Below are 14699 nucleotides of genomic sequence, written 5' to 3' on the forward strand. Positions count from 1 at the left end.
TCACACGAGATGGCGGCCGGGAAAGGGCCGTGGCTTCACTTGCCAGGACGCAAGATGGAGCTGGGCGCGGGGCGGGGCCGGGCGGGCTCTAGCGGACGCGCATGCGCGGAAGTGTCGCTCGGCAGCGGAACGGCGGGGGCAGCGCCGGTAACGCAGCAGGTAGGAGGCGCTGAGGGGACGGCTGCGGCGCCGTGCCTCCCCCACCCCAGTGCCGGCCTGGGTTTGTCGTCTGGGTGGGGTGGGGGAGGCCCCCCTCAGTGCAGTGGGGCAGTCCGGGGGGTGTCGGGGTTCCCCCCCCCCCCCGCCCGCGTTGGTAGGGCTCCGGCGTGTGTTTCTCCCCGTTACCCTGGACGGTCCCACGTGGCTGCGGGGGGTCTGTCAGTGCCCGTGGGCCTCAGTCCGTCTGTCCCCCGCTCTGGAGCCGGTCGGGGTCTCGCTGCCTCGCAGGGTCCCGGCTAGTAGAGGTGGCCCTGGCATCGCCCCGTCCCCCGCCGTGGGGCAGGCGGTGAGGGGAGCCCACCCTGGAGGCGTGGACGCCGTGTCCCCGTCGCACCTTCCCCTCGCCAGGCCGCGTCCGACCGGCCCTCCACCGCCACGGAGCCGGCGGGGCAGCCCAGGCGAAACGGTGGCCGTGCCCCTGCCCGGCCACCGCGTCCGCTCCCGGGGCTGCTAGGCCTCCCCTCAGCACGGGGGGACCTCGCAGGCGGGGTGCTGGCTCGTCTCGGTGGCCAAAGAAACGGCGTCTGTGTGTCCGGCCTCCCTTCGCAGGCGTCGCTTGCTTCCCGCCTTCCCTTCCCACGCGTGGGACGTCGGCTGGTGACCAAGCGTTGTGTTTTCCAGGTCTGAACTGCACAGAGCGCTCCCGTGGCCTCAGCAGCTGGGCTTCCTTCAGTCCTGTGGTTAGCGGCGCCTGGCTGGTGGCCCAGGCTGGTGGCCCAAGCTGGTGGCCCAAGCTGGTGGGTTAGGAGGCTGCTACGGCTTTGGAAGGTTTGCGTAGGTGAAAAGTCTCCCTGGTGAGAAGATGGAGGTAGCGTAGCAGAAACTCCCAGTTGCTGCTGCTTGGGCAGAGCTGTGAAAAGGACTTCTCGCCCTGTGCTTCCTATTAAGCCTTAACAAGATCAGGCCCTGTCTGTGTAGGAATCCCCTCTTCTCGCTTCTGTGATTCCACTCTTGGGAGTTGTTTTCAGTAAGGGTTTCATACTTACTTCCAAATCTGTAATTTGAGGCCAGAGTTACCTGGCAATGGTCCCCGTACCAGTGCTGTGAAAGTCCGCTACAGGATTAGCACTTACACTGATGGTAACATCATGGGAAACCAGTTCTTATCTATCTAATACATTTTCCTTACGCTGTAAAACAATGAATCGGTTAGAAAAGGGATGCAGCGTGCTGTTAAGTTAAATGCCTTACCAGATTCCAAGACTATGAGATCTACCTGGTTACCTCTATTAACGAACCTTGTAATCTCATTAGGGAATGAGATCTGATTTAATGAGATTGCTCTGCTGGAACGCGGCTCCACAGAAACTACCAGCTGGTTCAAGATGTTAATTGTCATCTGCGTGGCAGTTCTGTTTATGTGTATGAGCTCCGAGGGAGTGAGGGAAGCACCTGATGGAAGCACATGATTGCCTGTAATAAGAAGGGTGTTACCAAACCTCATGATACGGAGGCATCTGTGATTGTTGAATTGGTAAACAGTACTGGGAAATGCCCTCACAGCCTCTTTGAAGCGGCACGTTTCTGTGCCTGACCCAGGTGGTATCAGGTTTTCAAAGGCTTCATTGCTTTACCGTTCAGATACCAGGCTGCTGGGAGTCTGCTGTTGGGGAGTTTAATGTTTCATGTGGAACTGTGTTTGGTGTTCCCTCGAGACTCTCTGTTAGCAAGTGGGTTGTCTGAGGAAATGTGGCATTAGGATTTCAGAAGTAGTACAGTGGAGAAATTGAGAGTCTAGGAGATATATCTACTTCTAAGAGGGTGCATGGGATCAAAGTTTGGTCAGAGGAGCCTAAATTTTGTGGAGTCGTGTGTCTAGATAGGAGCTTTTGTGATATAGGAATAGGATTTTGAGACTTTTTTTGGTTTAAGTGGACGCGCTCTCAGTTTCATTCAGTGAAATAGCTCCATGGAGGGATTCCCCTTCTTACTGAACAGAGTCCTGACAGAATCTAAGTAGCTCCATGGGGTGAGGACCCACGGAGGTGTCTGTGCTTTGAAGGTTTCCTGGGGTACTGTGTGTGGGGTGGGAAGGAGTGTGCACGACCTGGTCCGTGCTTACAAAGTGGACTTGTCGCTGACGGATAAGCCTGACCAGATGAAGATGTCCATGACTGTTTCCTCTGGCTGAGAATGTCACTTATGGGGCCTGTGAGGAATTGACGTGCCCAGCGCCAGGCGCTGTGCTGGGACAGGTCACAGGGCAGCAGCTCTGTCATGGGCGCAGCTCCAGCCTGGCTTCCCTGTGGATGGGGCTGGACCACCAGCAGCCCAGTCCTGTCTGGCCGTGAGGAATGTCTAGGAATAGGGTCCCCTCTTGGGTGGCTTATCCAGCTGGTGGATTTATTGTGTAGCGGGTGCAGAGACACAGAGATGATATTTTTTTTCTGGCCCTCTGCTTTAGCACAGTACAGCTTTAGCAGATCCAGAATATGCAGCAGAGTGACGGCTGGAGCAAGCACAGACATATCCTGAAGTATTATTTGGGATATTCCAGCCTGCATTACCCATATAGTGGAGAATGAATGGAAGAGTCATCCTGTTACTGTGGTCAAGTCTGCAGATGGCTATTTCAGGTTCCTGAGTGGCAACTTCAGCATATAGGAATCATCTGGCCCCGCTTAAAAGACTGTGTTAGGCCAAGATTCATGTGTATGGCTCTGCTGCCAACTCAGTACAACCGGCTTCAGCTGTGGACGGCTGGAGCTCAGCCTTGTTGTAAGGCCAAAGGGTTGCTGAATCGCCACGGGACACAATGACTTGTGAATCCAGCTGTGAGCTGCCTGGGAAGTTAGAGCAGATGTGCGAGCCCCAAACTGTGGTGTGTTTCCAGCCGCCATGCGCCAGCACTCTCAAACAAAAGCAATGCTTTCCTGGTAGCCAGTATTCAGACATCCTTCTCAAAAAGATAAGATCTGCAAACGTCACTGGCAGGAGCGATGCCAGATGTCAGATGTGGAGGTGGAAGTTTCTGAAATAAGGGCTATTTGCTTTCTAATTTATGAGCTTGTTGCTTTATGACTGTGCGTTAGAAGTTCAGCATGAATGAATGATAGCTATTCCCTCCTGCAGCTCCTCTTCCCATTACTACTTAAAGCCTAATGTTGAAAAGTTCTGACATACTCCATGAGTAATTCTTCATTCCAAGGAAAAGGTTATGAAAATACCAGCGTGGCAAGCTTAAATAACACAGTGCTTTGGATGTAGAAGCAAAATCTACTTTTTACGGACAACTATGATTTGTTTCTTTTCATCTGCACATTTGCAGATGGGGAGGGAAAATAGAAAGTAAAAAATGACCTAACAACTACCCCAGCAAAGTGAAATCACTTGCAAATGTCAGCTGGCGGGAAGGGTTGTGCATCTACGAGGGAGAAGGAGGAGAGCAAGTGGAACTTCACCTTCTTTAAACAGCGCCATGGCATATAAATGACGAAATGAGGTGTCTCTGGAAACTTCAGCAGCTGTGGTTTGTGCAACGTGTGCTTAGTGAGGCGTCGTTTGGATGAGTACACGTGTAAAGTGCAGCGCTAAGGACCAGGCCTAGGGCAGGCTTTGCTTTCAAACAGGTGTTGGGTAGCGAAGTCAAGTCCAGGTTCAGAACAGCCCTAGCGGGTCAGACCGTTGGTCTGTCTCGCCCCACGTTCTGCCCCGCGGCCGCAGCAGGAGATTTATTTAGGGGAAGAGCACGTGAGCCCAGCCACTGTCTGTGGGCCTTTCCACTCGTCCGCCCCCAGCATGCACAGCCCTTGGATTAGGGATGCTAAAGGGGATTTCCCTGCCTGTTCCCTTTAGTAGTTCTTCGTGTGCAGCTGTTTTCCGTGGATTTGTCTAATCCTCTGAACCTGCCGCCCATCTCTGCAACCTCCTTTGGCAGCAAATGTCAGATGTTTGCTACCTGCCAGGCAAAGAAGTATTTTCATGTGCTTTAAACTGACTTCCTGCTAGTTACAGTGAGTGCTCCCAGTTCTTGTGTCCTGGAACACCTTCACCTTATCCGCTGCGTGTGGGACTCTGTAAACCTTGATCGTGTTCCCCTTCAGCCCTTCCCCTCTGCCTGGAGTCCCAGCTGTTTAGTCAGCTGCCTCAGTCCCTTGATCGCTTTAGTTGCCCTTCTTTGCTCTCCCTCGTCTCAATGTCTCAGCAGTTTTGTAGTGAGGTTAGATGTGCACGCAGTGGTCAAGGTCTGGATTCACTTGAGGTTTCATACGGTACAAAATGGTGCTGTCCGCTTGTTCTCCATCCCGTTCATGAGGGTGCCCAGCACTCTGGTGGCTTCATCTGCCCTTGAGCCAGGCCTCCACAGAAGGCTCTTGGTGAGAGATGCAGGACTCATCGGTGGGTCAGTTGGCTTAGCTCTCCCTTCTTCTTTATCTTTACAGATCACGAATTCTTGATTCCTTTTCAATGGATGACCGCACAAAATGCAGTTTTCCCCTTGAGGCTTGTCTGTCTTTAATTATACCTATAAAAGTTCATTGTCTGGCTGAATTCCCCTCCAAGCAGTGTCTTCCTTTTATCTGGCTGTGGGTTTTGGCATGGCGGGGATGCAGCATGGTGGCTCCGCTCCACGAGGGCTCTGCAGTTGGATCCAGTTGAGGTCTGGCGCTTTGGCTGGGAGCGGAGCCGATGTGCAGTTTCAATTTAGTGACGTAATTGATTGGAACAAATGCTGTTCCTGCTCCTTCTGAGATAATTATGAGGAATTCCTTGGGCTAGGCAGAGCAGAGGTTATTTTTGCTTTTCTAATCTTGCCTAGAAGTGGTCATACTCATGGCTTCTGGGAAATGCTGAATGGGACTGGAGTTTCATCAGGTTTCGTGCCCAGCAATTTATTCTTTCCCTTGATCTTCTGCGTGGACTGGCTGCAGCTGATGTTGCAAGCCCAGGAAGGCTGGCTTGGTGCGTGGTTTCCCGTTTCTGATGTGCTCATTCTTACCCTGCATTTTGAAGTTGTCCCCACGACGTGTCTGAGTTGGGTGAGTGCGGACCCTGGAGGGCTGAAACGGGAGTGACTTCCAGCCCTTTATCTTGCTTGTGACAGTGTTAAGATAGCGACCCTGCTGTCACCCGTCGTGTGTGCACGGTGAACAGAGCTTCTTAGGATGGCACGGGCTGGAGAAGCTGCCTTACGCTGATTTAAGAACGCTCAATGTCTCACCAGATACACGAGTGCATCTGAAGAGGTGCCTTGTGTTTTGCCTTTGGTCTGTAGCAACTTGAGTGAGAGAGGCTTAGTCTGAAAAGCAGGAGAGTACATTGCAGGAGGACGATGGTCCCACCTCCTGTCCATGCCAGTGTGAGGAGTCCTCCCGTCTCACCTCAGCCCCTTGTGAACCTACAGTGACTTGTTCTGGTATAAGACTGCTGTTTCCACTTGGTTTATTTCTGTATATATTGCTATCCAGCCAAAGCATCTTTAGTTCAGACACCGATCCTAAAATTCAGGCCACCCCAAGAGAAGCTGGACAGCTGCTAAGAGACCGTTGGTTGCCTTTATCGCATGATGGCAGCATGTCGTCTGCATGCCGTCATGCTCCAGTCGTGTCTTTTCATGCCACAAAGCAGCAACGCTGCTTGCCATAACTAACTCCTGTCTAAGCCAGCCCAGGTGCAGTCAGCTGTGGCTGCTGGGGGAAAGCAGTGTGCGCGTGTGAGATTACATCACAGCTGTTGGCTAAAAATTTACACCAGTACCTAAAAATGTCAGTGGCTAGGTGTGTTTTCTGAAGGCTGCTTTGTTGTTTGCAGCTATCTAGCTTGATTCCTCCTGTGGCCTTGCCTTTAAAGAGCTGGAAAGAGCTAATCGGCTACTTGCTGGATAACAAAGAACATTACAGAGTAAAGGACAGGGCAGCCTGCTCAGGAGAAGACAGTGGTACCCCCGGGAGCCCACAGCCTGGCCTCAGCGTAATGAAACAGCTTTAGTGCAGCAGACAGCTTTTAGTCTCTTAAATCCCCTCCAATCCACTTTTGAACAGCTCCTCAAAGCAATATGAATTCTGATCTCTGTTGGCAAAGATTACTAATTAATTTGATTCAACTTTTAGTTCATTTAAGCAATTGAATCTGGTTTCATTTCATTTTATTTTTTTTCTCTCCTGCAGGAGCGACAATGGATTGGCCCCAAAAAATATGTAGCAGGTGTTGGGAGAAGACATCCCATCTGAAATGGAGGTGATCGAGGGAGCTGAACGCTGACTACACCAACATGGGGTTGCGACTGTTGGCTTGTCTTTTTAATTTGCCCACTGCAGTGATCTACGGGTCCCTGTCGCTGTTTGTTTCCATTTTGCACAACGTATTCCTCCTGTACTACGTGGACACCTTTGTCTCTGTTTACAAGATTGATAAACTGTCCTTTTGGATAGGAGAGGTTAGTCTTTTCCATAGATTTCTGCCCTCTTAAGTAAGAAATCCTGAAATCAAGACCGCTCCATGCTAGCAGTGTGAAGAACGTTAGCTGTAATAGCAGTGCTCCCCTTTGGAGAGGGAGCCTTCCGAGTGCTAGCTTGGGCTTTTCAGTTTTCCCCACTTACATACAGAGCACAAGCTGGGATAGAAAACCCAGAGACTTTGTTCTTAAGGCTGCCTTTCCTCTGGGGACGTCGGGGTGTTTCACAAGCAGGGAAAACCACTGATCTCGCTGTGTTAATCTGGCAGTTGCCCCAGACAGAGGAATTGTAGAGCGGTGGTGAGGCAGGGAAGGTGCGCTGGGACAGTTCCTGCTGATTGTTCACCGTGCCACTCAGCACTGCTTGCTTCAGTAACAGAACTGAGTCTTTGCGGGAGCTGTCCTGTGGTTTGTTTCATTGTCCTTGTTTTGTTTCCTAGACAGTGTTTCTGATCTGGAACAGCCTGAATGACCCTTTGTTTGGCTGGCTGAGCGACCGGGTGTTCCTGAGCACACAGCAGTAAGTTAAGTTCCACTTCCAGCAGAGGCTGGGAAGTTGTTTAGTCTCTGGGGGAGATGATGTGAAATTGGCAGCTTTAAAATGATGGCGTGGGAATGGTTTCTAGGGTGTGGAACTCTTAAATACCTCCTTTTCCTGGCATCTTTGAAGTTCAGTGCTCTTTGCATGTTATTTCAGTACCTGGCTGTATAGGGGAAGTCACATGCCTATCAGGCAGATGTGACCCTAGCCCTTAACAATCACGAGTGGTACAGAACCTAAAATAGGGGCATCTAAAAATCTTAAGCCCCTGCTATATGAGCAAGCCTCTCAGTGGGGTGTTAGAGAGTGTCTGTACACGGTTTGGGAGACACAAGGGGGGAAAGGACAATTATTTCCACCTGGAGTGCCTCAGATCAGTTGTTCCCAAACTCCCTGGATCATGGATCACTATTGGCCATTAGCATTTCTCATGTATTTATGTCAAGCTTTTAATGAAAATCATGGTGTGGCTTCCTGCAACTAGTAAAAACTTTAAATGCTCATTGAAATAATTTACGTTGTGCAAAGCGCAGACAGTGCAGCACTATCGGGGAGAGACTTGCTCTGGAGGAAAAAAAAAGTCCCTTTCCTTCATGCTTTTTGGCTGCCTTAAACCCATATTTTTCAATGTATTCACATATTAGCTGAGAAGGTATCTGATGTGGATGCTTGTTGTATTAGCAAAACCTGTATTTGTGCCTAGGCTGCTTACATGACTTCTTTGGAGAGGGAGAATACGTGGTCATGCAGGGTTTTGTCCAGGTGTCTAAAGTTCTTTGTCTTCTGTTGCAGGCCAGGAGCAGAGATTTCCTCCCCAGAAGTAGTTCTGAAGAGGCTCAGAGCACTAAGCCACAATGGCCCCCTCTTTGCCATCTCTTTCCTGGCTTTCTGGGTTGCCTGGGCTCATCCTGGTTTGCAGTTCCTTCTTTGCCTTTGCATGTATGACAGCTTTCTCACCATGGTCGACCTCCATCACAACGCCTTGCTCGCAGACCTGGCTGTTTCAGCAAAAGACAGGACTAGCCTCAACTTCTACTGCTCCCTCTTCAGTGCCATAGGCTCCCTCTCTGTCTTCATGTCCTACGCAGTGTGGAACAAAGAGAACTTCTTTTACTTCCGCATATTTTGCGTCGTGCTGGCCCTCTGCTCCATCGTTGGTTTTACCCTGTCTACGCAGCTGCTCCGCCAGCGGTTTGAGGCTGATGGGAAAGCAAAATGGGACCAGGAATTGACCCTAAAAGAGTAAGTGTCACCGATTCTGTTGCAGGAACAAAGGCCTGGCCTAGATCTGTAGAATCCTTTTATGCACTGCAGCAAACTAAATGTGTGGGAAGATCCAGGACAAGGCAAATTTTTGTTAATCATCTATGGTTCTTGTTTGTTCATACAGTTTTCAGAATCACCTCTGTCACACTGGCTCCTAATGCCCTCTGAAAATAGGACAAAACTATCTCGTGACACCCCTGGCCCAAACTGGAGGCAGAGCCCTGACCTGCTGTATGGCCATCCAGTGTTTGGACATGAAATGAGTTAATATCTAGAGCACCCAGTGAGGCTTGTGAGTGGCAAAACATCAGAAGCAGCTTATCATGAAAGCATTCCTGCTTGAGCATGAGGCCACGTTGCTCCCCATTCCTATGGAGTTGGACAAGCGAATGTCTCTTACCCTTTCGCTTGCGTTAGTTGCCTGATAGTGGCTGGGCTGTTGGTGGGCCACGATACAGCTGGTTTTCCCCCTTCAGCTCCCTTGCTTCTCCTTGGGCTGCCTCACTTCTTGTTTCTTGTTATGAGCTGCCAGCATTATGCTGTACTAACACAGCAGATCCTGATGAGATCTGCCAGGTGAGCTAACCGCAGGGATCTGGAAGAGGAGTGTTTGCATAGCAGAATGGCTAATAAGAGGAAAATGCTTTTATGGACAGAAATCTGAATTTTGGGTTCAGAAGACAAATGTTCTTTGGGACACCCAGTGCCTGTGGTTATTGCTAGCAATAAGCAAACATTGTTGTAGATTCTACTGTTCTGGTTTGGTCCAGGGAGAAGGGAAGGTTGGGATGGGAGCTGAGGAGAGACAGCTCTGCATTTACACAGAGCGAGCTGGGGGCTCTCTCCTGCTTGGTGTGAGGGATTCACAGCTGTGTTTTCCCTCCTCTCCCTTTAGGCTGTACATTGAGAAACTGTCCGTCCCCCAGGAGAAGAGGATCACCCTGGCAGAGTATCTCCAGCAGCTCTCCCGACACCGCAACTTCCTCTGGTTTGTCTGCATGAACCTCGTCCAGGTAGGCGCAGCAGCGACATGTTGTGATTCAGAGGATGAGCGCTGGCTCTGGCTGTTTGAGATGGTGATTGAGCGGTATGTGAATTCCCCGGGAAGGGCAGAGGTGTTTCCAGCACCCACTTGCTCTTGGAGCCTCCTGCACCTACTGGTCGGTTCAGCAGCTGGTAGCTACTCTCCCTGCTTGTGACCCAAAGATGCTGCTTGAGCAAGCTGTGGGGTGCTCCTTCCTCTCTCCGCAGCGTAGGCTGGATTACGGGGGCTGGCTGAGCTCTGTGCAGCCCCATCTGGGACACAAGGCCTGGCTCGTGGTGGGGATGAGTTCAGGAGTGCAGTTTGCTGGCGAGGCTGTCAGCACAGTCTCCTTCTGCTTTCCTGAGGCTCACATCGTTGTTCTCGCTGTCCAGTTGGATCCACCTCCCAGCTGGCTTTTGCCATTTCTGTTCTTCATCCTCTTCAGTGATTACTACCAAATGCCAGCAGCCTGCCCAGCTTTCCTCGTGTGCTGCAGTCACAGCTCCCGTCTCCCTGGGGATCCCTCAGTTCCCCTCAGGCAGGCTCTTGATGCTGCTCTGCATCTTTGTGTTCGAGGCTCGCTGCCACCTTATCCTTATCCTCCTGACAGCTGCCTCCTGCCGTGCCACTGTCCCCCCCCAAACCCTTGTGGTCACCTCCTTGCCCTGCCTGCCCCAGCAGTGCTGTGTGCTGAGCAGGTGCCCTGTGAGCAATGCCTTGGCAGCTGGGAAGCGGTACTGACCCCAGGCGTGCAGTGGGCACGGCTGGTGGTGTTGCAGCTTTGCGGTCTCAGCCTACGGCGTCACAGACTCTGCAGCCAAGCTCTTGCTCTGCTGAAGTACTCCAGGCCCATCCTGCACGGTCCCTTGGCACAGGGCTCCTAGGATAACAGAGCCCAGAGGGCTGTTAGCTTTTTTTCTGTTCTCTCTTACTGCTGTTCCTGCTGACCAGCTCGTCTGCATGCTGCCTTCACAGGTTTTTCACTGCCACTTTAACAGCAACTTCTTCCCTCTGTTCCTGGAGCACCTGCTGTCAGACCAGATCTCTGTCTCTACTGGATCCTTCCTGCTCGGTGAGTCTCAGGTGGGACTGGAGGGAGCAGCCGGGTTAGGACCTGGCCCGAGTCTGGATTCACTCTTCCCAAACTCCATCTGGGGAGAGGTGTGCTCACACGCTGGTCTCTGGACTGTAAGATTCACACGTGCTCGCACCCCCCTTGCTTCCCTGGGACCTCCAAGTGGTCCCTCCTGGGCACAAGAGAATTAACTTGGAGCCTTTTCTACTGGTGACGAGCCCGATATGCTGGACTCGGGCCTAGGCACCACGGAGGTATTGCTCTGAGCATTAGTGGCTGCAGATAGTGTCCCTAGGATGCAGGAGGGAACACGGCCCTGAATTTAATCCCTTTCTCTTCACTGGCATATGGACCATTTCCAGGCTGCCACAGATCTGTGGGCACTGGTCCTAGAGTTATGCTGGGAGGGTTCTGTGTGGGCCGGGTCTGGTCACGCTGTCCTGTCCCTCTCGTTTCTGCTCCAGGGCTGAGTCCCAGCCCCTGTATGACACTGGGCAAGTCTTTTCTTCCTTCCTGCCCATGAGGTTGATGGAAGAAGGCCTCCCTCTGTAGGAAGAGCGTGTGTTGTGCCACAAAGCCATTGAGTAAATCTGCTGCAGCCTTCTGTATGTGCGTGGGGGCTATTCTGTACTTTGTGTGCTACAGCCCTGCTGGCGCCAGCCAGCCTCGTCCCCTCTCTCGGGATCGGTCCTGGGGCAGGGTGGATACTGAAACTCCCTCAAGCTATTTGCGCCTCTGTCTCTGCTCAGGTGTTTCCTACATCGCCCCCCATCTCAACAACCTCTACTTCCTGTCCCTCTGCCGCCGCTGCGGGGTTTATGCTGTGGTGCGAGGACTCTTCTTCCTGAAGCTGGCTCTCAGCGTTGTCATGCTCCTGGCAGGACCCGATCAGGTGTACCTCCTCTGCATCTTCATTGCCAGGTAGGCAGGCAGCGCCCGCTTCCCCTGCTCTCTGCCACCTGGGAGGGGAAATGACTTGTCTCTGTTTTACGGAGAAGCATGGGAGGCAGGGAGCAGTAGCCAGGGTCGCCCAGAAGCCACGTGGCTCCCAGCTCTGAGTGCACCCGAGCGTGGGACGGGTCACTGCCAAATCCACTGGCTGTGCCTGCAGCAGAGTGAGGGAGGCAGTGATGTTCAGGACAGAGACCCAGCAGGGCTGGTGGCTGCCTGCAGCAGCCTCTCCCAGCTGCTGAGCTGAGCTGCTCTTCTCTGTAGCCTGCCTGCGGCCATAGCCCTCAGTGCGTGCTGCAGCTGCCTGTCCGTGTGGCAGGTCAGGACTGATCCAAGGCATCGTTGCAGGGTACGCGAGGCTTATTGCTAGCCGTGTTCCCCTCCTGTAGTCTTCTGAAATTCTTATTTTAAGTGTTGGGGAACTTTTCTCATCCCTCTTTCCGTTTTCTCTGATCTCTCACCTACTCCCATCCTTTCTTGGTGCCCCTATTCAGTGCTTTGCCTGTTGTTCTGCAGCAACCGGGTATTCACAGAAGGGACCTGTAAGTTGCTCAACCTGGTGGTCACCGACTTGGTGGATGAAGATCTAGTCCTGAACCGTAGGAAGCAGGCGGCCTCAGCGCTGCTCTTTGGGATGGTGGCTCTGGTCACCAAGCCAGGCCAGACCTTCGCTCCTCTGATCGGCACCTGGCTGCTCTGCGCCTACACGGGTAAGGACGCTCCTGGGGAAGGCAGCGGGGTGGGAGGGGGCGGACCTGCGAGTTCAGCGTCCTCCACCATGTCCCGTGCCCTGGGTGGGTGCAGAGGGCTCTTCCAGTTGCTAAGTGGTGCCTGGTCTCCGCATCTCCAAGGCCAGTCCCTCAGAGAGAACGGACGAGGGTCCATCCCACTGTCCCCAGTCTCACAAACTCTTCTCTGACACCAGGCTATGACATCTTCCAGCGCAACCCCTTGAGCAATGTGGTGAGCGCCCAGCCGAAGCTGGAGTCTGCCGCAGCCTTGGAGCCAACTCTTCGCCAGGGCTGCTTTTACCTCCTCGTCTTCGTACCCATCACGTGCGCACTGCTGCAGCTCCTCAGCTGGTCTCAGTTCAGCTTGCACGGGAAGCGTCTGCGGATGGTGAAGGCTCAGCGCCAAAGCCTGACACAAGGCCGAGCACCAGAGGTCAAAATGATCTAGGGGTGCCCGAGCCCCCGGGGAGCTGCTGGCGCAGGACGGCAGGCTAAGCGCGGGGATTGCGGGCTGAGAAACCCCGATGTTTACGGTTCAACTGTGAAATGCTGTAATGCCAATGTTTACTCATTCCAGGTGGTCGCTGGGGAAGGCAGAGAAGTTCAGCGCGTTGAGGGCCTGGGGTACATCACTTGGCCACAGGAGCAGGAACGTTTTACCCTAGCCTGTCCCAGGGAGCAGAGGGCTGCTCATCCCAGCAGGGAGGTGCTGGGTTGCAGCGTGTGCTGGAGACGGATGCATCCCCAATGCAGTCCCATGGCCCTGGGGAGCCGCAGCCTCTCTGGCTGAGCAGGAGGAGACGGCACAGGGAGTCCTTCCTTGCTAGAGCCCTGCAGCTTTGGGGAGCGGAGTGGGAGGCTCCTGAGGGCCCAAGGGACCGAGGGGGGCGATGGCAGGACAGCAGGAGCAGGGATGGGAGGACCCTGAAGGCCTTCCCCAGTAGCTGGTACAACCCCTCCCACCTACAGTGCTGTGGTTCTTGGACCAAATCCGCTCTTAGGCATTTCTTGTCCCCAGGACAATATCCTGCACAGCCAGGGTCTGCCGGCTGCGCTTGTTTTACGCTGAGGCTCCCTCCATGGCCTTGCAGAGTTGTTGCTGGGCTGGGAAAGGTGTGGGGCTTGAGCTGGGCTCACAGCCTTGAGCTGGAACATCTCACCCGGCATCCCGTTGCCTGTGTGTATCCCTGCTCTGCCCTCCACAGCCCCTTCCCATCAGCGCTGTCCCACAGCTGCGCCGTGAGCCCCCTCCCGTGCTGGCTGGGGCTGTGGGGCCGAGGTCGGGGAACTGACGCCTAACCCAGCCGCTGGCAGTGCCTCCCTGCCCCGGGCTGGCCCGGGTGAGCTGGTGAGGCAGCCTGGCGCCTTCCCCTCTTGCAGGGGGAGAGCACAGCCTGGAGGAAACACCAGGTCTTGCTTTTGTGCCTTCGATTCCTCTTGGGAGCCTGTCTGACACAATGCTGGGCAGTCACAGGGTTGAGATTTTACCTCTGTGGGGAGACACAGATGCCTCGGGTGCTCTCCGCTTGAAACGGTGCCCCGGAGTTTGATCATCTCATCCGGCTGCCGAGCCACGGACCCGAGGAGGAGAGCAGGCGCCTTGCTCTCCCTGGTCCTGGCTGGGAGCAGAGGGGGCAGGCGGTTACCAAAGGGATCCCCGAGGTGAGGGAGCATCTCCTCGATCCCTGCAAGGTGTTTGGGGGCAGGCAGAGGAGGTGTGCCAAAGCAGAGCTCTGCCCGCAGGAGCTGGGGCTGCGCAGGCAGCGTGGGAAGGCCGTTGCGTGCTTAGGGAGGTGCTGCACTCTGTTTAGTGCCAGGTTCCCTCTGGGGTCTCAGCCCGCAAACCTGCCATCTTGCCTCAGGACACAGCTGCCTTCTGTCTTGGACCAAGATGTTCCTGCCGTGAGGCTTCTGTAGCTCTGGGCGATTCAATCATAAGTTATTTGTGTGACTTCTAACAAAGTCTGAGAATGATTCTTCATATCATAAATTAAAGATGATCTTTTCTGTACTGCTCAGTGATTTTTCTAGCAGGCAGGTCAAACCTGGCTGGGCTCGCACCGTGCTGCAGGGGCACAACTGGGGTGGCGTGGGAGAAAATGGGACCCTTCCTCTGCAGCAAAACTCTGGGCCTGTTTCTGTAGGGGGCAGAGAGGATCAGCAGGCTCGCCTGTCACCTTCCCCTGCTGCTTCGGGAGGCCCCAGGCACGGTCTGGGGACAGCTGCTGGCCTGGGCGCTGCGCACCTTCCCCGGCCCCCCGCCTGCCCTGGGAGCAAAGCTTGCCACTTTGGTTCTCTGCAAGCACCTGGGCTGGCACCAGCGCTTCTCGCAACAGTGGCTTCGCTCCCGCCGCCCTCACCAGCCCTCGCTCGCAGCTTCTCTATGCCTCAGCTGCCGTTTGACCTGTCGGCAGGGACAAAAGGAGGTCTCAGGGATAATGGTTGCTGAGGAGGAGAGCGGCTTTGGACACCACCAGCGCAGGCCACAGCTGCGCCCA

The 14699-nt window shown here is 53.9% G+C and overlaps 1 protein-coding gene across 2 annotated transcripts; it reads left to right on the plus strand.

Annotated features, from left to right (window-relative positions):
- Nucleotides 1-19: 19 nt before the first annotated feature.
- Nucleotides 20-14212, plus strand: SLC68A1 (solute carrier family 68 member 1). 2 transcript variants are annotated; one of them, XM_087767931.1, is made up of 9 exons: nt 20-159; nt 6327-6595; nt 7054-7133; nt 7947-8396; nt 9316-9433; nt 10420-10516; nt 11269-11440; nt 11987-12180; nt 12396-14212. In XM_087767931.1, the coding sequence occupies exons 2-9, from the start codon at nt 6431-6433 to the stop codon at nt 12647-12649; spliced, it is 1530 nt and encodes a 509-aa protein (XP_087624057.1). In that variant the 5' UTR covers nt 20-159; nt 6327-6430; the 3' UTR covers nt 12650-14212. The 2 variants fall into 2 exon arrangements, with proteins under 2 accessions (XP_087624057.1, XP_087624058.1); XM_087767932.1 differs by lacking the exon at nt 20-159 and adding an exon at nt 364-840.
- Nucleotides 14213-14699: the final 487 nt, after the last annotated feature.

Source organism: Nipponia nippon, unplaced genomic scaffold (genome assembly GCF_047370975.1).
Source record: "Nipponia nippon isolate SJK-2023a ecotype South Korea unplaced genomic scaffold, ASM4737097v1 scaffold_3, whole genome shotgun sequence".
In the NCBI taxonomy this organism is placed as follows: domain Eukaryota; kingdom Metazoa; phylum Chordata; class Aves; order Pelecaniformes; family Threskiornithidae; genus Nipponia; species Nipponia nippon.

What these genes read in the sequence shown, in the direction of transcription:
- SLC68A1 (XM_087767931.1), top strand. Translation starts at nt 6,431, where the DNA reads ATGGGGTTGCGACTGTTGGCTTGTCTTTTTAATTTGCCCACTGCAGTG. An exon ending in TCTGCATGAACCTCGTCCAG is followed by an intron (nt 9,434 to 10,419) that starts GTAGGCGCAGCA and finishes CTGCCTTCACAG; the next exon opens with GTTTTTCACTGCCACTTTAA. An exon ending in CTCTGCATCTTCATTGCCAG is followed by an intron (nt 11,441 to 11,986) that starts GTAGGCAGGCAG and finishes GTTGTTCTGCAG; the next exon opens with CAACCGGGTATTCACAGAAG.